The following is a 27,354-nucleotide window of genomic DNA, read 5'->3' as shown; positions in this document are numbered from 1 at the left end:
ACAAGACAGTGAAACACAAAGTCAGATTGGAAATACTTTCCCATCAAACGGGAACTTGCAAAAACATTATGCAATAGCAATTAAAAAAAAGAATTATAAAAAAAAATCAAGGATTATCCCAAATGAAATACGAATGAGAATTTCTGATACCAAATCTCTATTTTCAAACACATTAGGTTACGTGACATAACTCTCAGAATATGACACTACAAGAAAATATAACTGAATGTAGTTCTGTGAGCCCAATAGTTTGAGGTCTATGAGGGAACTGCAGCCCTTCCTCCAGAGCCTCAAGAAAACAAAACTCTAGATATGTAAGGAGGCCTTGGTGACACAAGAAAAACTGCAGAAAAAGGACAAGGAAATTTTATTTGAAATATATAATTCCATTTACACTCTATGTTTTGCGACAGAGTAGTTTTGTTAAAAAGCATTCATGTTAAAATTTGAAGAAGTCATGAATTATGTAATTAATGGTGAATAGATCAGGAAACCCAGTTTAACCCAGTGTACCTGGAATAGCCATTTTCCAAGTCCAAGAAAGGAAGAAGAAATTCATTTAGAAAGCCTTGGGGGGGACTGGGACAGGGGTGCAAGCAGGAGACAGGGAAGGAGGAAAGTATAAATAGAGTCCAGGTACGTTAGCTAGAACGTGAATCTGAGTATGATACTGAAATAAATCAATTCAATAGCAGTACCACCGTAGGTTTACATGTTTCTCTATTGCACTGTGTCACTCCCCAGAGATGAGGAGGGGCTGCCTACACACTTGCTCTCTTTCTCTTGTGAACAAATCAGAGAGGGATGTAAAGAAGTTGAATTCTGTACTTTCTTCTCTCCAGCTGAGATACATTGGGTTCAAAACAAGATTAAAACAGCTTCAGAGCAGGCTTGATTTACAAATGGTTTCAGGGTTGTAGCAGTGTCCTGAAACATTCAGGTAGTTTTATCTATCACTAGTGACGAGCAGAGTTGTTTCCACAAGAAGACTGATGAAACTGCATTGTCCGCTAGCCTAAATCTGGTAAATGCTTGCCTTCAAAACTGAAAAACTAGAATTAGCAGAGATTTCCTCTTGAGAGAGAAATGTCAAAAAGTCATTGATTCAAAAGTACCTTTTTGTTAACACTGTCTTTTAAAGGCAGTTTTATTGCTATAATCAACCATATTCAAAAGCAGAATTAAAAAAAAAAAAAACAAAAACAAACCCAAAACCCAAATGGTAAACACAACTGATACATTTGTACCTGATATCCAGAAAACTCTACACTATTCTTACTTTTGAACTCTTACACCTTTACAGCATTTTCATGTGGAAAACAAACTACGAATAAAACCAGAAACATTTTCACATACCTGAATCAAGGATTCACTCAGCTTCTCTTCATCAACCTCTAAAATTATATTTTTTATTTCTTCGTAAGGCAAACGGAAAGAACCCAAAAATATTGCTGAAATTCAGTAATAAATAATTATAATCAAAAAGTCAAAAAGATTGATACATGAAAGCAAACAATTTCTAGCAACTCAAAAATCATATCTGAGCCAAATTAAGATGTTTCACAATGAAGGTATCGTCTATATAAAACAATCAGTAGATGAGCCACACTACTGCAGTTCAACTTAGGAATTTTACTTTTAAGAAATAAAACTATGACAGCTTTAACTGTTTAATGAGCCTCAGTTGCTCCCTAGCAATGTTATTTATCTCCAGCAATAAAGTCCTATTTTTATGAATGGCAACATACCTGTATTACTACTTAGACTTACTCAGTTGCTAGAAGACTTTAGCTATTATTTTTTGCTTTCATAACCATGCATGAATAGCTCTATTGCATTTACAATTGGTTGAGTGACATTTACATGACATTCTAGAAAAAAAAAATCCATGTCAAAAGGATAATGAAGAGTTGGGCAAAGACAAAAAAACAATACCCAATCTCTACCACTTCTTAGTGTAACTAAAGTTATACAAGAGACAATAGATGGAAGTTCAAAGACGGGAGTTTGCAAAGCAATTTGATCTCAGGATGTTACAACATCTCAACAGAGCCCCATCCAAGAAACTACAAAGTATCCTAACATATGGGTTAGCATACCACTGTAATAAAGTGCTGTATGTTCAACCTAACTACTACAGCTGGTTTCCCTGCATCCGTATTTTCAGAACTTGAAGTTTGGTATCACTTGTGTCATGGCGCATTTTCTGCTTAAGAAAATGTGCTCCTGGATGTGGCAATAAGCAATGCACAGATTTGGTTTTACTCACTTCATTTGCCACAGGCATGGGCAGATGAGTGACATTTTATGGTATTTCTAATTCAAGTAAAAGCATCTACTACTCTCAATGACTGATTTCCCTCCATAATTAAAGAGAGAAGCAGCAAGTTAAAAATAATAGGTGGGGCTGTTTTCCTTACAATTCATTGCAGTATTTGCACCCAGCTTACCCTATTTTGTAATATAGTTCTCTTTAAAAGTCTAACCTCCATCAAGCTCGATTTCTCCATTGCTCTAACCAGAAAGAGCCATTAGGAATAACCTCTCAACCACAACCCACAAAAGCTACCAACACTGTGCCTTCCCTTATACTTCTAGTCTAAAGCAATTAATGAAACAATCAATTTTTTGTTACCAAAAAAATAAATAAATAATGTAGTTCATTAACATTTAAGTCTACATCATTTTCCCATGTTATTGTAAGTTTTCCCAAGTTGTATAGTGAATTCAAATCATATGTACGTAAGCCACTTCTGAACTTCATACTCATTTTCACATTAGCCAGTTTTTTTAGAAAAGGAACACTGTACATGTAAATAAAAAAGAAAACATTTAAGAACAGTTGTGTGCACATGCTAATTAGATATTCACCTAATGCATTTGATCACTTACATAAGTTTTGTGCGGTTTTTCCATCCAAAATTCTTAATTCTTTAATCCTTTTCTTTGACTGAACTGTTTTCTTTTCTTCTGATTCTTCTACTGTCTTTTTAGCTGAAAAGAATGTATTTATTAAATATGGATTCATCATTACAACTGTTAAATCTAACAGACTAAGAGCAACTCAGCCAGAAAGCCATAATAATGCATCTATTTCAAATCAGTTCAAGGCAAAATGAATCCACTGCCTCAATGTACTGCAAAAATATCCAAAGAAACAAAGTAAATTTACAAAATTAGGACTAATGTGAAATGAAAACGTTACTATGACAATGACCAATTTTCCCAAGCAATATCAAATTATATTTATATATTTTAACCCACAAAATTTGTTATCTTCAGGTCCAGTTTATTCCAAGCACCTTTAAAAACACGGTGATTTGGTGTTACCTCAAAGCACGTGAGTGCCCTCTGTTGAAATATTAATTCAAATACCATATGAAGTTCTTCAACCAAAACCAATAATATATATCATTTGAGTTTTATCACACTACAGAAAGGTAGGTTTTTACTAATTATTTACGTTGTCACTGGTAAAGAGCAAAAACCAAATATGAAAATACCATATACTTTAAATTGGGGTGTTTTTTTTTTTTATTAGCAAGGACCACTAGCCTCATATTCAGTACTTAAAATTATATAGAAAGTAATGTTGCATTGAAATATTTAAAATATATGCTGATTTTTGCATAATTTAACACACAATTTTCACAGAATTTTCTTAAGTATTAAGTAAATGCATTAACAAGGATTTATTTCCTTTTAAATATCACATAACTTATTTAGCACTAAAGGAATAGAAACTTAACATGCTTAACATTAATTAAATCTAATGAACATTTTAAGTCATTCAGAAGTAACTGAAAAACTTGAAAGTCAAATTAAGAGGAAGTTTTAAGCAGACTAGCTATGCCTTTCTTCTCTGAGCATTGTTTTTTTTGCTGTACTAATTTCAACAGCATGGGTTTCCTTACAGGTATCTCCTAAAAAAAAGGATGTTCATTTTTTGTTGGAGCGTAACACCAAAGCCTCAGTTTCAGCCTCTTAAAAAAAAAAAAAAAAACCACAACAACAGAACAGGTAAAGCAGTTCTTTTTCTCCTTATACACGTTACCACTAGGAAAACATCTGGCATAAAATAATTCTATTGGGTTTATACCACTTGAATAATTAGTTTACCTTGGGCATTTTCACAGCAGCGTAAACTAAGGTACTACAAGATAGTTCCCTCATCCCCAGCTACCTCTAAAAAGCCTAATGCAGAAAAAGCTAAACAAAAAAGATGATTCAACAACAACACAATACTTGCTCTCCCCTTGCCCCACCACTATTCTGCAAGCCTAACTATGTAATATGACCTGCTTGCTTTGTATTTGTAAAAGGACAGAGCTACACATCGACTCAATAATACACAGATAATCCTCAAAATCCCCCCCAGCACTGACCCTTTAACTATAACGAACTACTGTTTAAAATCCTGAAGTGACACTCAAGATATATGAAATATATCACACCCTTATCACTAATCGTTCTCAATTAAACAAGGAAATAAAACCAGGTGCTCAACAAAACAAAACACACCCAGGAGTTAATAATTAGTTGTCCCATGAGAAGGCAATAAACATTAGGAGTTCTGTTGTATGAACAGAAGCTATTGAGAAGTGTAGATTCATGTCTGCTGAGACAGGTGTGAGAAATGATTCAAGACCACGAGTGACCTATTCCAAACTTCAACCAACCAGCTCACGGAGTACTGAACTTGTCACATTAGTTGTGAGCACTAAATACGAACCTGTTCTGTAACCGGCTGAGACAATACACACACAAAGCGAGCCTTAACCATTGCGGTCTTGTAGCTTGCAAAACTGCAAAGCTATCAAAAATACGAAGTTGTGAAAGAAAACAGAAGAAACGTAGGTGGTTTTCTTACCTAATGTGCCCCCACACAAAGGTAACATTTTTCCTACAGTGGTAATTCATGTGCACCTGATCAGACGCAGCAAGTGAGAGAAACATCTCTGTGAGCAAGAGTTCAGAGGCGAAGGCATTACATGAGCCCAACTCAAAATGCGTATTAGGTTTCTCGGCTACTACAGTATCAAAAAAGGGGAAATGGTTTTGGGGGTTCAGTTTTTCAGCAAAGAACATTTTCTAGAAAGAGACAGACAGAGGATGGGCTGAGTTCACAACAGGACCTCTGCCCGTACAGAGCAAACAACCAGTTTGCCACAGAACCAGAGGGAGAGATTAAAAACGGATTTTATAGAAGTTAACACAGGGTAGCTCAAAAAAGCAAGATAAACAGAACAAACAAAACAAAAAAAAAACCCAAAAAATCAACCTGGAAGCTAACGCATCTGTATTACCTCATACAGACCTTTGAGTTTAGTGCTGTCATTCTTCATTACAGCACTTCGATAATGGCACTTCATTCAAAGTTAACTTGTTTTCAAACCGACAAGTCTCACAGACAGTACCTAGAGCCAGTGACAGTCATACCCGGGTTTCCATAACAGAGATGGTGATATTTTATTAAAAAAAAAAAAAAAAAAAAAAAAAAAAAAAGAGTGTAGCAGAGGGAAAGTTTCCTTACTTACTTTCTGACCACAACAACTTGTTAAGCAATAGGATACTGAAAGAAACAGGTGTGCTCCCCAAGTTTGAAGCTTTATTCCACAGGATCCATCTCCCAGCCAAATCCCTGCTGAGCAAGCCATCCAACTCCCAAGCACCCTGCTTAAGTTTCCTCTCTTGTTTAAGAACACAACTAGCTTTTTCCCCACCTTAAATCAGGCTTGATCCAAATTCAGCCTTCCAGATTCATGGCTCAGCTCTTTCACTGCCCAGAACATGCTCACAAATCAAGTTTATGTCAGTCCTTCACTGCATTAACAGCCCTGGAACCATGGCAGCATCCTCCAGTAAGTGGCTCAGCCTGTCCAGGTACTCTGGCAAGTCACGCTCTGCAGAAGTGACTAATATCTCCCTCACAAGTTCTCAGGAAGAGAGTCCAGAAGCCTGAGTATTTTGTCACCACGTGAAAGAAGCCTGTGTACCAGCAGAGTAGATTTCAGACTGAAGAGGGCCTGTCAGGTTGTCCCCTCGTATTTCAGATCACCATATCCGTGATAACTGACAATGCTAATGCACTTCTGTTGTGCTGATGCAAAGCATTTTTAAATCCCTACCCTACATTTCTGTTTTTCTTGAAAGTTGATCCCTTTTCACACAAATTCATGTAGATTAATGTCTGGACCTATCTGGAATATAAACACACACACACATATATAGACATACACACACATAACCAGGCACACATACATGTGTGGATTTTTTGTTTTGAAGAAACGGAGAAAATGATAAAATGATACTCTTGGTTGTCTAAAACTATTTCCCCATTCAGCTGTGAAGTAGTAAGAAAGCAGCAAGCATTTTTTTAAAAAAAACCTAATTAACAGTCACCGAAATGACAAAATACCCACTAACACATAATTATCTTACACCGGTTACACCCATAGAATGATGTGGTTGAGTTTACACTTTTCTTTACCATCCACCTCGAGCAGACAAGAGAGGGAAAGGCGAAGAGAGCCAATATGATAAAGCAAAAGGGGAAAGAAAAGGTAGGTTTAGCACAGGCAGATGCCTCTTTGAAGACCGGAATGTACAGATCTAAACATCAACATTACATAACCTCCCTTGTTTTTTTTTTCCTTTTTTAATTTAGATTAGAGTTCTATTTTGTTAGTAACAACATATTTGTTTATCAGCGCTGGAGGAAAAAAGCTGATGCAACATGCTGCAAGGGATTGTTTTCTGTTCATCTCCTATTAATGCAACACACGTGCGGCTCCAGCATGTACCTTCAGCGATACCTTCAGCTGGGAACTCATTTAATCCCCCAGAAAGTGCACTGCTTGAAACCCGTGTAGGGTTTAAAGAAAAAATGGCAACGCTAAACAAAATGTTATCCAAGTTCAAGATACATTAAACAAGACTATTGATAATCACGGCAAAGAACATACACAAACACAGTGAAATACTTCAGAGACATAATTAAGAAAAAAATCCTACCACCAGTACTTTTGTACTTCTGTAGCCAAAAAAGTAAGCATACACGGATCTTTAAAATTCCCATTCTACACCTGTTCATTAATTCAGCTACTGAATGGCATTAAAAGTTGTCATGATGAATTTTTAGAATTATATACGAGTTTCGTTTATGCTGTTGGAGCTGTTAAAGCGGTTTAAGCTGAAATGTCCAGTTCATATTAACCTCCTCCTTTCTTTTCTTAAATAAGCAGTGAATAATTTCAATAAAGAATTAACAGTAAAAACTATCAGTCATGAGCATGATGAAGATGAAAATTAAAGGGAGACAAAAAGGAGTACATTGAATTACAGTGTGGAGAAAGCAGAGATTTAGACGACCTTTAGCCTATTTGAACCTGAGCTTTAATCTCCAATTTCTATCAAGTCTTTACCCAGAGTGAACAAATGCCCTTATATTACCACAGGAAATGAATGAGTACTTTCATCTTATTTCCATCTGGCAAGTGGCTGACCAATTGCATTTACTAGTATTTGGCAGCAAAAGTAAGTTAATTGCTTTATTATTCCCTTTACCTGAAAGAGGAGTAAGGGATGTAAACTATACATACAGGAGTATGCTCGAACAGCTGAAACTATTAATTACACTGAGAACTTTACTTACAAAAACACTAATCCATGTGATATGACTTGGTAGAAAAATGAAATAAGGAGCTAGGAATGTCACTGAAAGAGCAGAAGATATTTCATAGCACAAAAATTAAGTAAATACTACTGCAACATAAAAAAAACTTCTTTAAGCCTGGCTAAATTGATGATACTGGGAAGCTACTGATCGTTTTCTGTTTCTGCTTTACTTCTAGAGATACCTAAGAATGGAAATAAAAGTCAAAGAAAAGGGAAGAGGGAGGAAAGTAAAACATAACGTAGTCTCAAACTGGCACTTGTTCTCTTCCCTCACCAATACACCAACATTAAACCTTTCTGGTTTTGTGCACCCTTTCCACACTCCAATGAAACAGCGCGTCAAGTTCAGCCTAGTTCGCATCACTGTTAGCATAAGCCCGTCATCTTCCACCAGGCACTTGTTTCAGTAAAGTAGAAGAAATATGACCAAGCTCTTCTTCCAGACAGCAGAATGAACTCTGGCAAGTTTCACATGCTCAAGGAAACAGCCAGCCAAACGATGCAGAGAACCTGTTGATCATCAAGGAGCGAAAATGGGACCAGAGGCATCCTGAACAAGCAGAGCCCTGCCAGTGGCAACAAGTCATAAAACAGTGGAGCAGACTAAACAGACCAGGGACCAAGGAGGTATTCTCTATCCAATCTTACAACCAATGAAACTAGAGAATATTCCATAGATGCCAGGGAGAGACTCTGGGAGATGCCACAGTCCTACAACTGGACTATGCATCACACAGCTGAAGCCACAACTGCTCTCCTGAACCACATCATCCCCTGCAGAACATGGATGTCATGCAATTTGTGAACTACGCAAATTGAGATTAAAGTGCTTTGGTACCCAAAAATCATTTTTAGTCTCCACAATGTCATTTGGTCTTAAACTTTGACAAATATCATACTGTTTCCCCAAATATCTCGAGATAAACACAAGATCATTAGGAGATGCTAGCCACAGCCTCTTGTCAATTAAGTCAGCAGCTGTGTGATCTCATGATTATTCCCAATGCCACCTGGCATTTCACAGTTCACCTAAAATCACTCAGTTATCAATTCCTCAAGTAAAATTAATTAAGCACTCCTGCTGTCACTCTGTCCTTTCTGCAATCAGAAGAGCTAAATACCTGGTACAGCATTAAAAAAAAAAATCACAAAGAAAACAATTTTATTACAAAGAAAGCAAGCAATTGATCTGAAAGCAGATCTTAGGTTTGAAATCTCAAGATAAAAAAAAAAACAAAACTGACAAGGGAAAAAAACATGGAACCTCTTGCAATCTCATATGTTTTTTGCCTAATTAATGTAATCAAGCTGAAGGAAGTGACATCAACCCAACAGATTATGCTCTTTGGAAGAAAAAAAAAAGTAATCATTACTTAGTTTTACAAATGAGTTTTGCCAAGAAATAGCAGGGGATCTATATTCCTGTTATTTGTTCTTATTATCTTATTGTTGTTACTGTCTTATACAAGCAATTGATTGTTATTATATTTGACCACCACATTTAATGATCATATGAAAAATTTCTTGTTCTATTAAAATTGCCCTAAAATGGTTGTAACTAGTCCAATTCAAGGCCAATTTGAAAATCTGCATCAGGAATTCGTGCAGTAAAGCTGTACGGTTAAAGTCTACTTAGTTAACCACTCCATAGTGCAGTTGCTTTCAGTTTTCTATCAACAGCTCGAAATCAAGTAGATGTCTGGGCCACAAATACAAGGACAAGAACTCCACAACTGATTTTGCCCCCTTCTATTTAGCCTGCTAATGACCAATGCAAAAGATGTTGTTTTGCTGAAAGACAGTAAGCAAATATTAACAATTCATCACATAGAAATGGTCACAGAAATACATGTGAATGCTCCTTCTGAACACTAGAAATCAAACAGCAGGCAAACAACGATTAAACTGAAAATATCCTCAATGGGCCTACTTGACTGCGTTGTACGGTGTGCTGCAAGAAGCTGGAATAAAGCTAGTAGCTTTTTCCATGAACTCTTCTCTCCCATTCCCTCCGTGAATGTTTATCGAGAAGATAAGCCTCAGGACTGTCCACCCCGTTCCTCCCTCTGCCACTGCTTCAACATCTGCGACACTTAACTGGAATATGCTGGGTTTTGCCCCGAATAGATGCTCATCCTTGGTGGGTTTCGCTGGGCACTGAGACATTACACGTCTTTGCTGCCTATACATTAGTGCCTGACTCATGACTAAAGAGATCAGTCAATGCATTTTAGAAGCAATATAGTAAGTTTGTATGTGGGTCAGAGAAGACATTTGCCTATAAAAATAAAATGCTGCCTATAATAGTATTTCTAATTTAGACAGTCGCCTGTCCCAGTTATACTTTTTTTCCTCTGATACCAGGTCATCATCACCTCAGAACTGCTAGATATGATAGAATCTGGAAATAATTGTAGCTAACTGGTACACCTGTTATCCGTACAACTTTCAAAAGCAAAAGCACCAAGACTCAGACAGGAAAAAAAAAAAAATTGAAGCAAAAGAAAATGTCAAAAAAACGCTACCATATTTTATCAAGATTTTAATAAACTCATTTTCTGTTATTACTATGAGAAGTCTAGTAAACAAGAGTCTTTTAAATGAATAGTTCAGCTATTGTTCCCTTGATTAGGCTTGTAAAAGGCACATCTTTCACAATAAAGACACTTAAGGGAATCACATTTTCCAAAGGAATTTTAGAAATACTGAAGCTAAAAAAAAAGATCCCAAGATCCAAAAATCCCTTTATACAGTCAAGTTAAATAGATATTGTTGTTTAATGGAACAGACTAAAATTCTAGTGAAAATGAAGTGCTAAACTGATTTACTTTCACTGTGATATTTGACATACAAAACTCCTGACTAAATATTTAAACACTGAGTAAAATACACATTTCTGAATGCACATTCCAGTATCCTTTCCCTTTTTGAAGTATTTCCCTACCATCAAGGTTTTAATGTGAAAAATTCTTCCAACTGTACATATCTAAATGCCCAAACCCTCAATTTGTTTACCATCTTCTAGATCTACTGTAGGTTTTTTTAAGTGTAGTGGGGTACGTCCTGGTTATACACTCTGACCTACACAGTAAAATACACTATGTTACATTTCCATTGACTTAGTACTCAAGAAATTTGATTTAATGTTTAGTAAAAAGAATTCTATTCTCCTACTAATTCAGAGTTTAAAAAAAAAATTAATTGGTAATTAGCTGGTATTTATTGTTTTGTTAAGCCAGCAGAACGCAAAGGGATGCCTTCATAGGCGTCAGGTCCAAAGCATAACTTCAAAGGGAAAAGGATCATATTAAAAGTAATTGGGAAATTATCTGTCATAATAGATTCCATTGATTTCTATAGCCAGCCAGCTATAGCCAACCCTGTGAAGCCGACTGGTAATCACAGTTTTCATAGTTGATAAATACAAGTAGCAACTTTCATCCTTATTTATAAAACGTTGAGAAATTAGTCTTCCATAAACAAATGTTTGAAATGGCAGCCTTGTGGTGGATGGTATCAAATAAATCTAATTAGTTGTATGTAATCTATAACAAGTCTACCTTTCAACGTAATCATACGCAGGCACGAGTATTTTTGTTACATGTCAGTGACAGGAATAGAGGTCACTGCAACCTTTCCGTTTGAATTCCTTACAGGTTTGACTAGACACGTTAGAGGACAGTGACCTGTTCGGAGCAGGAACTGCCACACCACACGATATCACAGGGAAGACACATTGCATCTCTCCACATTACAATCATTCTGACTAATCATCATTCTGACTAAGGTCATCCCAATAGAGTTTCAATACACTGTGACAGTGGAACTTTCCTGGCATACTATTGGAGCTCTCTGAAAAACACACACTAATTGAGACATGTGATATTTCCACACTTAGACAACCAAAACCATGAGGTCCGTCCCCCCTGCCCCAATAACTGGGGTAGATCAACTGATACTTGTTAGATAACGGCCCTCATTCCATGATGTATTACTGTTTGTCTTTTCTCTGTCATGCAATTTTAGTCTTCCCCTCTGCGGTCTTTGAAAACACAGAGAAAGTAAATACAAATCAGTTATTAACGACACTTGCAATGACAGAAAAAGGAAGACTAGCAAGCAGCGGGATATAAACACTGGAAAACTACATATTTGTTTGAAATACAGAGAAGATGTGCCACAGGTTATGAATGCTAAAAGATCCTGAGTTCACTGAAGACAAAACACCATGAAGACTTTACCATGTATAAAGACATGACCTCTGACTTAGAAAAAAACGTCAACTGTTGGCAGCTGGAAAGTATCACTATTTGGTTTATTCTGCCTATGCACGTAAGGAGACAGACATTTAATATATATATTAATTAACACATATTTGTTCTTCTGCCTAAGCATCAACTCTCAGTCACTTACTGAAGACAAAATACCTTCTAACAGATCTACCTTGAAAAAGCTTTCTTGGGGTCCAAGTATCTCAAAGAGTGTTGAAAACACCCAGGTGCTCACTGAAGACACGTGCAATGATTATCTGCCTTCAAGAGGTAAAAGACAAATTGCTTCCACATCACAGGATTAGTCTTAGGGGACCTACCAGAGTACTAAATTAAGCCACTTGCGTTGCAGCATACTAAAAATAGTCCTGAAACACACAGCTACCGGTCTCTCACCTTTACCAAAATAGTCAAGTCTCACTATTCACCTCAGCACATTTTAAGCATATATGCATACAGAATCCACAGTATATTCTAAATTTAGCAAATATAATCTATGCTCTGCTTACCTTTATGTTACCAACATAAGCAAAATTTGGCTAAAATGATCCATTGAGAAGGCAGCATCTCCATGCCAATGACCCAAATCTCTTAAATGCAAGAACAAAAAATGTGAAAAGGAAAACCTCAAAAAACTTGTTACATGCATACTACCATCCAGAATACACAGTTTACTGGTAGTTTCACATTGACTTATAAAAATCAGCCAGTTTACCATATGGACTTTTTGCTTTTAGAAAGCCTTTAGGCCATAAATTTCTTAATCGCTTGCCTCTTCATGTTGGGAGATTATTCCATAATAGTATTCTAAAATAATAATATTCTCAACCTTACGGAACAGAAAAAGGTATCTGAAAGAATGAAGTTTCAGAGAAATTTCAGTTCCCACAACTGCACAAGACACATAACACTTACAGAATACAAAAAAAGCTGTAATTTCAACTTTACATCCGTTAGAGATCATTAACAACTAATTCAACAGCTCAACAAAATTATCGGCTTTTTATCTGTGTTAATGCCTATGTACCTAGTATCTTCAATTTCTCAATGAATTCAGAAACTTAATAGCATGGCTGTTAACTTTTAATCCTTTAGATAGCTTTTTAATGTATCTTTCTCCAAAGAACCTGCATTCTTCTAGGTAACAGATCTATCCCTACTCCATGTATAGATGGCAGAAATTCTTGCAATGGTAGACTTCTGTTCAAAGCAACTCCTAAGAGCACGACAGTTAAAACAGCTATCAATCAAATAAAAGCTGCAATCTCAAAAGATGAAGAATATTTTTTTGAGGTGTCAGCAAAAAAGGAAGAAAAATCAATTTTGCACATCAAACGGACATGGGGAGGGGAGTATTTTTTGTAACTACAACATCATTGCAGGTCAGCACGACATGTAACTGGAAGTAGGCCACGGATCAGACCGCATTGTGTCAGTTTACACTTTTACAGAAAAAACCCACACACTGTATTTCATGTAGAGAAAGTTGAGAGAAAGTACATTTAGAAAGTAACATAGTATGTACTAGCTATTGTTCTGCTGAAAGATGGAGAGAACGTCTCTTTAATATGGACTTAAAAGAATTATTTTACAAGCAAGGCCATAAATTTTGCTTATAACTACATCTTTGTTTACGGTGGGGTTGTATTTATTTAAACAAATACACAGTTATTCCTGGAACTCTGCTGGAAGCTTTCAGGATATTAAAGTATAGGTGCATATTCTATTTAATAGTTAGCACAAACTTCCCTAGTAAGTAGCTGATCCGTTTTCCAACCTTTCCTCCAGAGTTTTACTCTTCTTGATGCCCCCCAGGATACCATTGGCCTTCTTGGCCACAAGGGCACATTGCTGCCCCATGGGCATCCTGTTGTCCCCCAGGACTCCCAGGTCTCTTTCCACATAGCTGCTCTCCAGCAGGTCACCCCCAACCTGTCCTGGTGCAGGGGGTTATTCCTCCCCAGGTGCCGCACCCTACACTTGCCCTTGTTGAACTTCATGAGGTTTCTCTCCGCCCAACTCTCCAGCCTGTCCAGGTCTCTCTGGATGGGGGCACAGCCTTCTGGTGTGTCAGCCACCCCTGCCCCCCCCACAGCTTTGTGTCATTGGCAAACGTGCTGAGGGTGCACTCTGTCCCCTCATCCAGGTCATTGATGAACATATTGAGCAGGGCTGGGCCCAGTACTGACCCCTGGGGAACACCACTTGTCACTGACCTCCAACTAGACTCTGTGCCCCTAATCACCACCCTCTGAGCTCTTTCAACCAGTTTTCAGTCCACCCCACTGTCCATTCATCTAACCCACGCTTCCTAAGTTTCCCTATGAAGATGCTGTGGGAGACCATGTCTAACACCTTGCTGAAGTCAAGGTAGACAACATCCACTGCCTTTCCCTCATCTATCCATCCAGTCGTGTCATCGTAGAAGGCTATCAGATTAGTCAGACATGATTTCCACTTGGTGAATCCATGTTGAGTACTTCTGATAGCTTTCTTTTCCTCCACATGCCTTGAGATGACATCCAGAACGAGATGTTCCATCATCTTTCCAGGGATAGAGGTGAGGCTGACCGGCATGTAGCTCCCTGGGACCTACCAGCCTTCTCATAGTAACTAGATATGGAGCTTCCTTTACCAATATTGAGAAAGTTTCCAGAAAAACATAGCTACAGCTACAAATAACACACCAGAGGACAAAAGACATTGTTTTAAAACCATCCTGCATAGAATTATAGAACACAGACCTAGAAGTGACAAGGGATTGGCCTCCAACTCATTATCAGTGTATTTTACATATGTATATAGATGTAAGTTGTTACACATGAAAGACAGGTCACACTTTAGGAAAATTTCCACAACAGACAACCTTAACAGTTCATTTAACTAAAAGTTACTGCAAAATCCATGGAATGGGCTGTTTAATCATGTTCTGAGTAACCAGCTTCAAATTAAATAGATTTTTCTAGTATCTACCTTAAATTTCCTTGCAAAAAATGAAGCTGCAAAATGATACTTGAGGAGAATATCTTTTGAGGGTTATTTTTCCTGTTTTGACATTAGAGAAAGCATTCTTTTCAGTTTAATCTTTTTACCTATTCATACAGAATGTGTTTTATCCCAAGAATACAGATTTTTATTCGCTTAAAAACAAACAAACCCCACTTCTTTTCTCAGTTCAACACAGATTCTCTTTTCAGTTCAACTTCTGAATTTCTTTTCCGTTGAATTCATAGGAAAAATACTCTCTGTAAGAGCATTATAGATCAAGACTACTTCATGAATGTATTCATATTTCATGCTAATTAGTCTTTGTACACAATCCCTTTCCCTGGTGTGCCTAGTACATGTGTCTCTGTCCTCAAGTGCTCGTTAAATGTGCTATAGTTTATTTGAGCACTGTATCACTGCGACCGAAATAAGACATTTCAGAATACAAAACTGGCTTTCTTCCTCTGCTGTATTTTATAAAGCTGCTACAAACAAAAGCTCTATTTCCCTTCAAAAAAAAAAAAAAAAGTAGGGACAGAATGTACTAACTACTAACAAAGTTATCACCCAGCAGGCTGGAGTTCCAGTCCTGGTGAATATACATCTGTGGGTAACACACACTGCTCAGTGCAAAACAAGATCCTTCCTCTTTTCTAATGGGGACCTCTGAGATACCAAACACCTTCGAGAGTTTGCCTCCTCTTGACTTTTCTTTACAGTCAGACTGACTCTTCCACCTTTCCCCTTCAAGATTTTCATTTTTAAAATTCTGAGAACTCAGGTCTAACAAATTAGGGCTTGAATCCTGTAAGTCACCACCTAAAATTTACAACATTATAACCAAGACAGTTCAGTCACAACACTGTTAACGCACAGAGACCTTTTAAGACAATACATGGCTTTTCTCACTCCAATTTTTCTCCTTCCAAGCCTTTAATAGAAAACACTACAAGTTCACCACAACCCCAATACCAACCACTTTCTGAATATCAGTTATCAGTATTTCTAAAATCAGATTTTTATGAATGAAATAATACAGAAGCAGCTCATTAATTTATTAGAGTTTTTGAATTATCAAGCAGCTCCCAAAGTTTACTGAAGGTATACCAACAATTAACTAAAATTACTCAAGAAGTAAAACTATCATGCTTTATTTAAGCAGAAAGACTGTGACAGTAAAACCATCATAATTGAGAAAAAAGAAAATAACCTTTCTTAAATTCTACTGCTGAAGCTAAGTAGCACAATTTCATTAATATTCTTCAGAAATATTTTCATTTCTACAGATTTCTTAACCAAATGACAGTCTTACAGCAAGCATATACCCACATGGGACATTGTCTAGAATCTCAGTTTCACGCTTAGTACTAAAACAGGCAGATGATCAGTGTCTATCTGTAGCAGTAATAACTAGCAGGGTTTCTTCTTTCTGTGCCCTTGCTCCTCAAGTCTCCAGTGGGGAAGACTAACCTGTCCCAGTAACACTTCAAAAGGGTTAAGCAGTGCTAATTAACTGAAGCAATCATTTCCACATTAGAGCATCTGACCTGGATTCAGAATAAATATAATGTTGATTTTGAAAATGAACTCGATTTCCGTAGGAATTGTGCGGAATACATTACAATATACCTCAAAGCAATCAGTGAATAAAGCTAGCACCTTTCAAATATCCCAGATCTCAAACTATTTCCCATCTGTCTCTTAATCTGAATATAATTTAATTCACATACAGCCTACTTCTATTTGCTTTTCTAAAGCTGCAATTATTACAAATCTTTATGTAATGCTAACCAAGATAATATCCAAATTACCCAATCCAAACCCTTCCGATACAACACCAACGCTCTGAAAAAACACCAACTATTGCATCTGTAAAGAAAGCAAGCTCCAGGAATAACAAATAGGAGACTTAGGAAAATTGTATCTACCTGACCTGTCCCTCATTAATTTTGTCCCTTATGAATATACCACAAAGCTTTTAAAACTAGAGTCCTAAAAGAGACATAATTAAAGTGTACTACAGACAGAGATCTCTAGTAAAATTCCTGCATTTCTTCGATCTGTGACCATTCTGAAAGCGTTATTTATGTAAGATTTTAAAGGAAAACAAGACAACACACAAAACAAAAATAAAACAACTGAGATTGATCCTAACTTCTGAGGTCTATAGTCTATATAGTCTTCTTCTATAGTCTATATAGATTTTTGTTTGTTTTTTTTTTTTAAATCTGGGATATTCTTCCTTCACTGGCACTGGATGAAAACAACTCTACAGTACCAAACTGAAAAAAAAAAAATAATAACTTCAAACTTCCTGTATGTTTCAAAAGAAAGTCTTCACAAAGCATCAGTGTTCCCTCACACTAGTCCACCGCAGACAAAACTTGTGGTCAAAATATTAGCATTGAAGTAATTTACGAAAAGAAAGCCTTCCTTTGTTCTCAGTAATATTTACAATAACGCCTTTCATCATACAACACTGTGTTTTATCATACAGCATTAGTGTTAAATATGATCAATACAGAACTGTCAGGTACTCTTAAAGCGAGTAAAAGGCTTCTTTTGTTGCAGTGGTTTTTAAATCCAAATTAGGGGGTGAATATTCAGCTTCTGATCTACTTCTAGCAAATAAGTAGTATAATTGCTAGTAGGTCATAGCAACAGTACATCTATTTTACTTTGTATGGTTTTTCAATATAAAATATATATTATTTGTGACTCATGGTTACAAATTACCTTCCACACAGAAAAGGAATCATTTAACTTATTGAAACGTAAGTGTGCTAAAATGCTATTTGAAATAAAATATGAAGAACTACAATTTACAAACATTGCCTCCTAATTGGAAGCTTTGTTTGTTCTGGCCCCTTCAGAATGCTATTCTCATTTCAGTCCTTTTGTACTACGATGAATGAAATGGGTACCGATGCTCTTGAAATAAAAGATACACGCTCCCTCCACCAGGAGCAGGTGCTATCGAACAGCTACCATTCGCACACTGGCTTCCTCGTACGAAAAAACTTTACACAGGAACATACACACAAGTAATTCTTGGGAGGCCTCATTTGTGATTCTCCTGAACAATAGCCCAGCTGCAGCCAAACTACCCGCGTCATTCCTAGGGTCAGTTTGGAAACCCTGCTTCCCTGTGTAACTATTGGAAGTCTATTTATAAAGTATAACTGTTAAGGAGTCAGCTTCTGCAGTTGAGCCTTAGTACCTGATGCAAAATTGAATATAAAGAACCCATGTGCCTCTCCGCCCCCCCCCCCTTCTTTTTTCTCTTGATACTTTAAACACAGCAAGACATATAGTTATCTGCTGCAAATTGCCCCTGACACTTCTGGGCAGAAATGCCCTTATTGTATTGCTAATTATGTACAAATTGGTTTCCCCCCCCCCTTACTCAAGCATTTACTGTGATCGTTGTTTAAATAATTCTAAGATCATTTAAGAACCAAAAAAAAGCATACATAAAATATAAAAATACAAGTATAGACACCTGCACATATAAATTTATGTCGTAATAATTTCAGGCATCAGTTTATTTAAATAATGCAAAGCTTTGTCCATCCCTGAGTTTGACAATTTACCTACTGTATAAATCCAGTTGAGAAGGAAAGGAAAAGATGAAAAATGGCAAACTAATAACTCACTCTTTCTTCTATATGGTACTTGGATTTATTTTGTTGAAAAAGAGCAACAATTTCAAATACATTGAAAGATGAAAACAAACCAGCCTACTTCACCTCTGTGTGAAACTGAGTTATGAAGACTGATTACCTAAGCCTGCAATCTAATTAAGTGAAATTCCTGTAAGACAAAGAAACATTTCGTCCCCCTATGGCGCAAAGCAGTATCTTCCTTTGCTTTGGATTCATACACTTCTGAAAAGGAGAGGGCGAGGAGGGAAAGGAAGGAAACAAACATACCCATGCTGAATTAATCAGAAGACCAAGGGAGCCACCTGCAGTTAGCAATCCAGAAACAGACACATTATGAGTTTGCAGTTTTCTCTTTATTTTACCAAAGCAATGCATATAGTTGAGCTACTGCAACACATCTGTGCTTAATACTAGAGATTTCTGTATTAAACTGAAGCTTGCTGCCTCACACCTACAAATACAGCTCTGTTACAGGAACTTAGGACAAAACTGACTCCATTTAAAAGCTTGTAGAAGTTTAAGTTCTCTGACAAATTTGATCGGAGCTTCTTAGCATATCAAATTCAGATCCATATTTTAAAAGTACTAATCCCTTTTCCTTTTATTTATTAGTACCAAATGCAAATGAAAGCAAACAGTTTTCCTTGAAGTATAATGGTGCACCAACCTCATTCTTTGGCTGGTACTTATCTTTTTACTAAGAAATCGATGAAAAGTAATATAAACAAAACTTTTTTTCCCCCACTAAAAGTGTTTCATTACATCAAGCAAAAGGCAAGGGCTGATGAAGAATGATGTGTGTTTCATATTGTCATTTGTCAGTCAAGCACAGTAGTGAATACAGGCTTTGTAATATTGGCAGAGGAACACTGCACAGAGGTAGAATCAACCTTGAAATATCACATCACTGATAGCAGAATAAAAACTTTAAAATTGTATTTAATGCATGCAAATCAAATTATTTCACTGAAAATGTCTGAAGCCAAAACATTCATTCTGATCACACAAAAAACATTATCTGCTTCAGCAGACTGACTGGTCACAGAAGAGGTTGAAAATAATAAAATTCATGAAAGACAGACATACCTGTTAACTAGGGGGGCAAGGGGAAGGAATAAAAAGTCAACTTAATCAACAGTATCTACTGATTTACACTGAAACCAGCATATCTTACTTTCTCCCTCCCTCTCCTCAATATCTGGCAGATGTGCAAATAGACTTTTTAAAAAAACCTGCAAAATAACACACTATCCTTTAAGAACAGGTGGTTTCACAGAAGAAAAAATTTACACACTATTTTCTTCAGGAGATCAAAAATCAGATGTAGAACATAAGAGACATAGCTTTAAAACGCCCTTCCTGATTTGGTATACTTTGCTGATTCCATAGTCAGTTCTACGTTCCCTTCTTGCATAAAGGTACCTTCCAGAATTGAAATTAGAAGCTTCAATAAGGTTCAAAAGACACAAACTATTGTGAACATGCAATGGCTCAACCAGTAGCAGCAAGAGAGCCTCAAAGGAAACTCACTGAAGACTGCACATGGGTATTCTACATGGGAACATAATGTAAGACTACACTATTTACTTGCACATGGATATTGCAGAATTAACACATTAAAAGGATCGACAAAATGTCTTCAAACCAAAAGAGTTTTTTTAATTAAAGCCTGATATAAGTATATTAAGGACATTGCATCTTCCCGGTTTAAATGATCTAATTTGTTCAACACATATGAAGAAATTAAATACAGACAGTTAGGTCTTTCATATTGCTGTACTGTAGAACTTCTTTGGGAAGAAGAACAATTTCAAATACTGAAGTAGGTAAGTTGCTCAAATTTACTGGCATGTTTTCTTAACAATGGAAAATATAAATTTAAGGTCTAATAAGGTGTTCTGGTGGATGCAGAAAGCAAGGGAAAATAAAAGCTAAAGTGGGTGGGAATAGCAGCCCACCTACATTCTGGCCTTTAATTCCCTACTCCAAGAAAGCTGACATTTAGACCTCAAACGACATGCATCTGCAGAAAGTAGGAGGCAATCAAAAGACTACTGCAGCTCAAGTTTTAATAATTCACCTTAATTAGAATGTAGTCATCCAAGCACTTTAAGGCAGGGAAGAATAAGGTACAGAAATTCTACGAGAGCTGAAGAAAGTCTTGATAAACTACCCCAATTAACCAATGCAAACAGAAGACGCTAGTCAATGATCTACCAGCAGAAAAAAAGTTGTCAGTATCTTTTAAATAGTCTTTAGCAGTAAGCTAGAACAATCCCAAGCGACTTGAAATGAGGAAAGTCTCCACTGTAAGATCATACAACTTGTGGTGAAGATCGAGATGCTGACAACTTGTTGCAATACCATTTGAGCTCCACTCTTCAGGGGGACATAGGATGGGTGAGTATAACGTCAGAAAAAAGAAGGGGTGGATAAGTTTATTTGAGTATTAATATCAACATAACTGGAATAATGGTGCGTGTTTGTTGTATTTTGACTAGACCTAACACTTCATTAAAGTACAAGTAAGTGTTGACCTCTCCATATAAGATTTGTATACTTTCTATTCAGGAATACATTGAATGCAACACCTGCATCCATCTATCAACCACCTACATACAGTAATAGCCACGATTCCACCTTCAACTATTTTTAGAACCAGTGCCCTCACTAGTTCTGACAAATTTTAAAAGAACATTTACCTTATAATGTTTACAATAAACTCATTTGGACAAGCATTGTTATCTGCTTACACTTCTGCATAAGTACAGTTTCCTGAACTGTTTATAGTCTGAACTTTATAGCCTAAAAAAGAAACTATTTATCACCTCCAAATAAGGAGTATTAATGATGTTGACAAAAGAGGATGTTGATATCATCACTGTAGTTAGTCTTATTTAAACATCACCTTTTTCTTAACCTCCTCATGTCATATGTTGTATCTTCCTCAGAAGCAATGTTGTCTCCCTGGACCGTTCTTCAGCTTTTTTGGTATGTTTGTTATGCTCGCTCTTAAACTTTTACACCCACCCTTTCATACTGCTTTCAGTTACCTATTTCAACCTTCTTCCTCCTCAACCAACAAAACACATTTAGATACTAAAATCCTGGCACTGACCCAAAACATGAACAAGTTAAAACTAAATTTTAGTTAATCCTATCAACGTTTTACTGATTTTTCATTATTACTAACATTTTAAAACTGAGCTACAGATGAGCCCTAAAAGTTGTTCACGGAGGGAGATATCACAGGTAGGACTGGACAGCCACCCAGGTTTTCATATTGTAATTACTGAAACAAGACCATACTAAAATAAGGTATTTAATATATTTTATATTACATCTATATTATTACATTACACATATAAAAATAAAAAACTGAGTATTTTGTTCATGTTTTGTTCAATTGCAGTTTACACGCAAGTTTGTATTTTCTCTTGTCCTTTCTCACTCAAACTCCCGCAATGTAAAAAATACAGCTCAGCCATTAAAACCTTACTTCAATTTTAAAATCGTATCAAAATGATTGTTGAATTGTATTTTAAAAGTCTAATCATAAAAGAAGCAACAGAAGCTTGATCGAGAAGTTTTCCCTTGAGGTAAGTTGGATGGATAATGAATTCTGTGCTGGAACAATCCCAATAGTTACAGACTATTATGTACTAATTACTACCTTTACAGATCTACTGTACACATAATTAATTTCTTCAGAGCACCACTATCATTCTTGACTGGCAAAATACACAACCTAAATTACAAGAGCCAGAAATTAACATGATCCTTTAGGGAGAAGGCATTAACTTGCTTTGTAGTGTTTTGCAATTAGACTATCAATCAAACAGTGAAAAGTGATTTTGATAGCAGCAGGCCAGATACACCGAGCATTGTCACATTATTACAAAGTTATCTGAGGCTGAAAGCATATGATGTATCACCACTTATCTACAGGGCCGTAACATTTTCATCCTTTACTTTTACCTGCTACAAGACACTTCATCATACAATTATATAAGTATTTAACATGCACAAAATGAAACACCAACATAAGGAGGTTTTGAGATCATATTCCACAAAGCACAGCAGACATCACGCTGCTGCTGCCGATGGCCGCCTTTTCCCTTATACCGGTAGCCAAAAATATAATTTGATGTCAGTCAAGGGACGAAAGCAAAATTTAGGAAAAGAATGTTCTAGCTGCACAACATAATATGACCTGCTTAAATGATTTGAAAGATTTGACACTGAGTAGGTTTCTTGCCAAGAACATTAGCATCTTAAACACTTCGTTCTAGTTGGAGATTTTTTTTAAGACATGTGCAGAAATACAAATACACACCCCCCCCAACAAGCCATAGCCCGAGACATCAACAAGAAGGCATTCTTAGTTGACAACGCACCTCATTATTTCACTGTGTATTAACAGAAAATTAATTACTTAAGATCACATAATAGACTCACAAGGACAAGGTGCATTTATCTCATCGCTTGGATCTCCTCTCCTCAGTTCTTAAGAAATACTGCAGGGTTCATACTAAGTAATCCAGCTATGGAGGATTCCTGCTTTTATTTTACATTTCCTTTATACTCCATAAACTGGAAAGGACTTTTTTTTTTTCCAATTGAGAAAACATTTATGTGATCACACAAAGCTTAAAATTGATCACACAAGTTCTAAAAAGAAAAAACCTCACTACGTAAAGTTTATCCTCCTTTTTTAAAAAAACTTGCCTGAAGAGAGTGTTGTTTGCAGGTAAGATTTAACTCTTTTAAAAGTAAGAAGATAATGTTGAGCTAACAATACCTCAATAGAATTCCTTCCTCTTGCTATTTAAATATCAAAACACCAATCAATCCATGATAAGATTATTTTGCAAACCAAATACTACTGAGCCTGAAATTTTCAAGTCATGACAAAAACTGTAAAAGGATGATGCATGTTTTCACCAACAAAATCACTGCTTTCACTTCTAAGCAAAACATGATTCACAAAATAAGATCCTGGATGATACCAGATTCTCTCTTAGAATTAACCAGGTCAAAAGAAAACAAGTAACTGGTTGGAAACTCTTTACAAACATACTATCTTTACTCCTTGCTCTGTGCAGCTACACAAGGAAATATGCCCCTCTGTGTTCCATTGCCACCACAATGCAATAACTGTCCCCCATCTTAATACTACTCAATTCATTAACGACCACCACAGTTGCCCATTCATTGGAATATCATTTACTTGCCAACATGGTCTGTGAGATTATAATAATTGTTTCCATCTCTGCACCTGGAAGCACAATTCCAAGCTCAAAACACTCATCTAAGACCTTCAATCAATGAAAATTTGAAGCCCTGAAGTCCATTCATCGGAGGCCCTTAAAAGATATTCAAACCATCTCTATTTCTCTTGAAGAAAAATGGAGAAAGTAGTTCCAGGCTGTACTGAGACAGTGATAATTAGATCTCGGTTAACTTAGTTCAAACCCCAAGATCTCAAAATCCTATAAAGTTTGAAAGGGAATACTTTTTAATGTTTCCATTGCTCCCTGTGCAGCAGATGTTTTCATAACTGTGCACCATAATAACCCATAACTGAATTCATAGACCAAATACTGCAGTTTGACTGTTACTACTGGTTTGAACTTAACTGAATACTTTTCACGTAGAATCGTCTGGGTTGGAAGGGAACTTTAAGATCATGGAGTCCAAGCATCAAAAGACTACCACAGGCAGTCTCCCATCCAAGCAGTAACCAGGCCCGACCCCGCTTAGCTTCTGAGCTCAGACGAGGTTGGGTGTTCCCAGGGTGGTACGGCCGTAATACTGATGCCCAACATATTCGTGTGGCACCAGTATTAAATATGTTACTTTACAGTAGCGAGTAAAGATTTAACCTTATGCATACTTTTTAAAAGAAAGTTTGGATCTAAGTATATTAGAAGTAAAATTATTTTTACCAGCCAGGGAACATTCCTCTTTTTTCCTGGTGCTCTGTGGTTGAACATTCTTATGTTTTACAAGCAGATAATTGATGAATGGAATAATTCCTTAGTTAATGAAAACTATGAAATTGTGCTTCAGAAGTGTCTTATTATTACTTTACCCCTCACCCCACCTTTTGGTGTCCGGTAAATACTCTTGCTTGAAAACAGGCAGTACTCAGATAGCAATGCAGCACATAGTTTAGTGACAACCAACATTAAGTTATTCTTGGGGGTACCAGTACCTTAAAACAATGCTACGTTGAATGAGAAAAAACCTCAAAGTTTCATTTTCACTGTGCCAGAGAATCATGAATAGAATTCAGAGGTTTAATCAAATTTGAGTGCTGCAACCTACATGGAATTACGAATTTTTAAGTGTGTATACTATCATTTGTTTTAATTCAGTTACTATTCCCACTGGCATTCCAAAATGACATGAAATACAAGATAGTAAACACTAAGTCATCAAAATTGCTTTTGGCAATTGTCAGTTTTCTTCCACTCATCCGTTTATTTGTTTTACATGCTGACTGCACCCTCCAGAGAATATAAAATACACTTCTATTTGTCTTTCTATCATTCTCCTTTAAGATATTAGGAGACCACACCAAGAAATGGGACTACAGCAGAAGAGAAATTTGATCCTAGATTATGCCTGAAATAAGTATTTTGGGGATTAATGAGCTGCCCGTGGCTGTTAAGGCAAAAGGTAAGGAAGAATGGCAAATATCATTTAATATTTCCCTTTGCAGATAGCAGTTGCAGAAAAGAGCTGCTTGTGGAATGCAGTTATTTAAGCCTGTGCTGCAACTAAATGCTCTGAGACTCTCGCTTTGTAGTAGATTTTCAAGTTTTAAGAAAAACTTGAACTCAAAGACAGACAACACTGACTTTCTCTACTAGTCAGCCAAATCAGGTTTTAATGTCCTGGGTAATAAGTAGCTGCATTTTTAACAGTCTTCCCATCCTTTGTTACGGCATGTTATTTTCTACAGCCATTAACTGAGGACAACATAAGGAAGAACAGGAAAAATATCTGCAAGGCTATCACTACAGTAAGCTATTTAGAGAATTTCTGCTGTTCGTAGTTTTGGAACTGTGCAACTATGTCAACAAGAATTTCTTCTCACATGAAACCGACAGCTATGTCAAAATTTGAAGAGGGGTTTTTTTCAGCATTTTTAATGAAGAAGCTTTTCGGGAATTCAGAAACATTTCTTCAGATTTCTGATGAAAGAATTCAGCTCCAGGCAGAAGCTTTGTTGTTTTCATTAAGAAGGGTCTCATTCCATTGTAAGCGTTATCTGCTGCTAGAGGTTCTTTCCCTTAAAGGTTTTCCTGTCTCACTGTCACACGAAAACCAGTGATGAACTCCACATCATTCTACCCTCAGTGCAATGCTATGAGCCAAGAGTCTATCAAACTTCGGTACGGAAAGAAGTGCTCAATTACTGCAGATGATGCTTTTGTACTACTGCATGTAATATCTGAACATTTAGAGCAGAAAGTGGGAAGCACTGTAAAAGCAGAATACTAATGGCTCAGATTCAGTGACTACCGAAAAGAGCAAGAGCTCTGAGTGAAAGAACTGTATATTTATCTTATGAAAAACACAGCTATGACTAACTCTTTGAAGGGGTTTCAAAAGACATATTCAGAAATAACTCAAGGAATCTACTCAAGAAATAGTTCAGAAAAGTTATGGTCCTCTGAGAGACCTTCCTTAACCTGAGTTAACTTTTCAAACTCCATATTAGTATAAACTGCAGTTCTTATTCCTGAAATTCAGACAACCGTCAGGATACCACAAACTTCTACATGCAATACAACTTAATTTTGAAGTCATAGACATCAGAGCATTCTAGTGGTTTGAATTAAAATAGAAGACTCCCTGTGGTTAAAATACAAAGCATCACATGAATTGTTAATTCTCAAAGCCAAAAAGTTAAAATTTAAAAAAACAGCAGCACAAAACTGCTTACAGTCAGTACACATATTCACTTCAAAATCCCATGTGTGTGTTTGCTTATTCAGATTTGGCCTATGAACACTTGATAGATCTGACTCCATCCACCTTCAAGAACTGCGCATCCCTGAAGTACGTCGTATTCTAACTGGTTGATAAATGGACAAAAGATTTGTAGCTAGATAAGGAATGCATTCTTTCGGTATCTGCCGCTGCTTGGACTTCCCCATTAGTTCCCAAGTTATTGAACCGTACTTCAGCAGTACTTGCTTCTTTTCAATACCTGAAACAAATTACTGGTAAATGGCCACATATGAAACACTTATCAATTGACCATTAAGCACGGATAATAGCGAAAAGGCTTGAAGAGGCTGTGTGCAGCTTCAGAAGTACTCAAAGACCATCTGTAAGTCATGAAGAGCTGAGGATGGTATTAAAGTATCAAAATCATAACCGATACTCAGTTGTTAGTAGCTGCATTGCCAACTCAAGATAAAAATATTACTATCATATCTCCAACTGAAGGAATTAAGTGTTTGAGAAATTAATGATTTTTTTCATCTAAAACCAAGAGCAGGAGAGCTATTGACATGACATACTGAGCAGCCTCACTTACACTGGGCAGAAATCTCCAGCACGGTTTTTATTCTTACTTTATTGTTCTCTCTAGTAGCCAAACCAACTCATTTCACACTGTGTTTGAACAAACATCAGTAGACTGTCTGACACTTTACCATGTTATTATGCAAACAGTTCAAAGAGCATGCACTCACATTTAACCCTTTGACAACTAAGTTACATCCTTCACTAAT

The 27,354-nt window shown here is 36.6% G+C and overlaps 1 protein-coding gene across 5 annotated transcripts in view; it reads right to left on the bottom strand.

Moving 5' to 3' along the window:
- DIAPH2 (diaphanous related formin 2) overlaps positions 1 to 27,354 on the bottom strand; it is a 225,110-nt gene that overhangs the window by 148,360 nt on the left and 49,396 nt on the right. For all 5 annotated transcript variants that reach the window (XM_074601955.1, XM_074601956.1, XM_074601953.1 and 2 more), the window contains 2 exons: positions 2,893 to 2,994; positions 1,357 to 1,451 (listed from right to left, as the gene is read on the bottom strand). In XM_074601955.1, coding sequence (XP_074458056.1) covers positions 1,357 to 1,451; positions 2,893 to 2,994 — 197 coding nt within the window. The remainder of the gene's footprint in view (positions 1 to 1,356; positions 1,452 to 2,892; positions 2,995 to 27,354) is intronic.

This window comes from Larus michahellis, chromosome 9 (assembly GCF_964199755.1).
Source record: "Larus michahellis chromosome 9, bLarMic1.1, whole genome shotgun sequence".
Lineage (NCBI taxonomy): Eukaryota > Metazoa > Chordata > Aves > Charadriiformes > Laridae > Larus > Larus michahellis.
The sequence above is the reverse complement of the archived record's forward strand: the minus strand, read 5'-3'. Positions and strand labels throughout refer to the sequence as shown.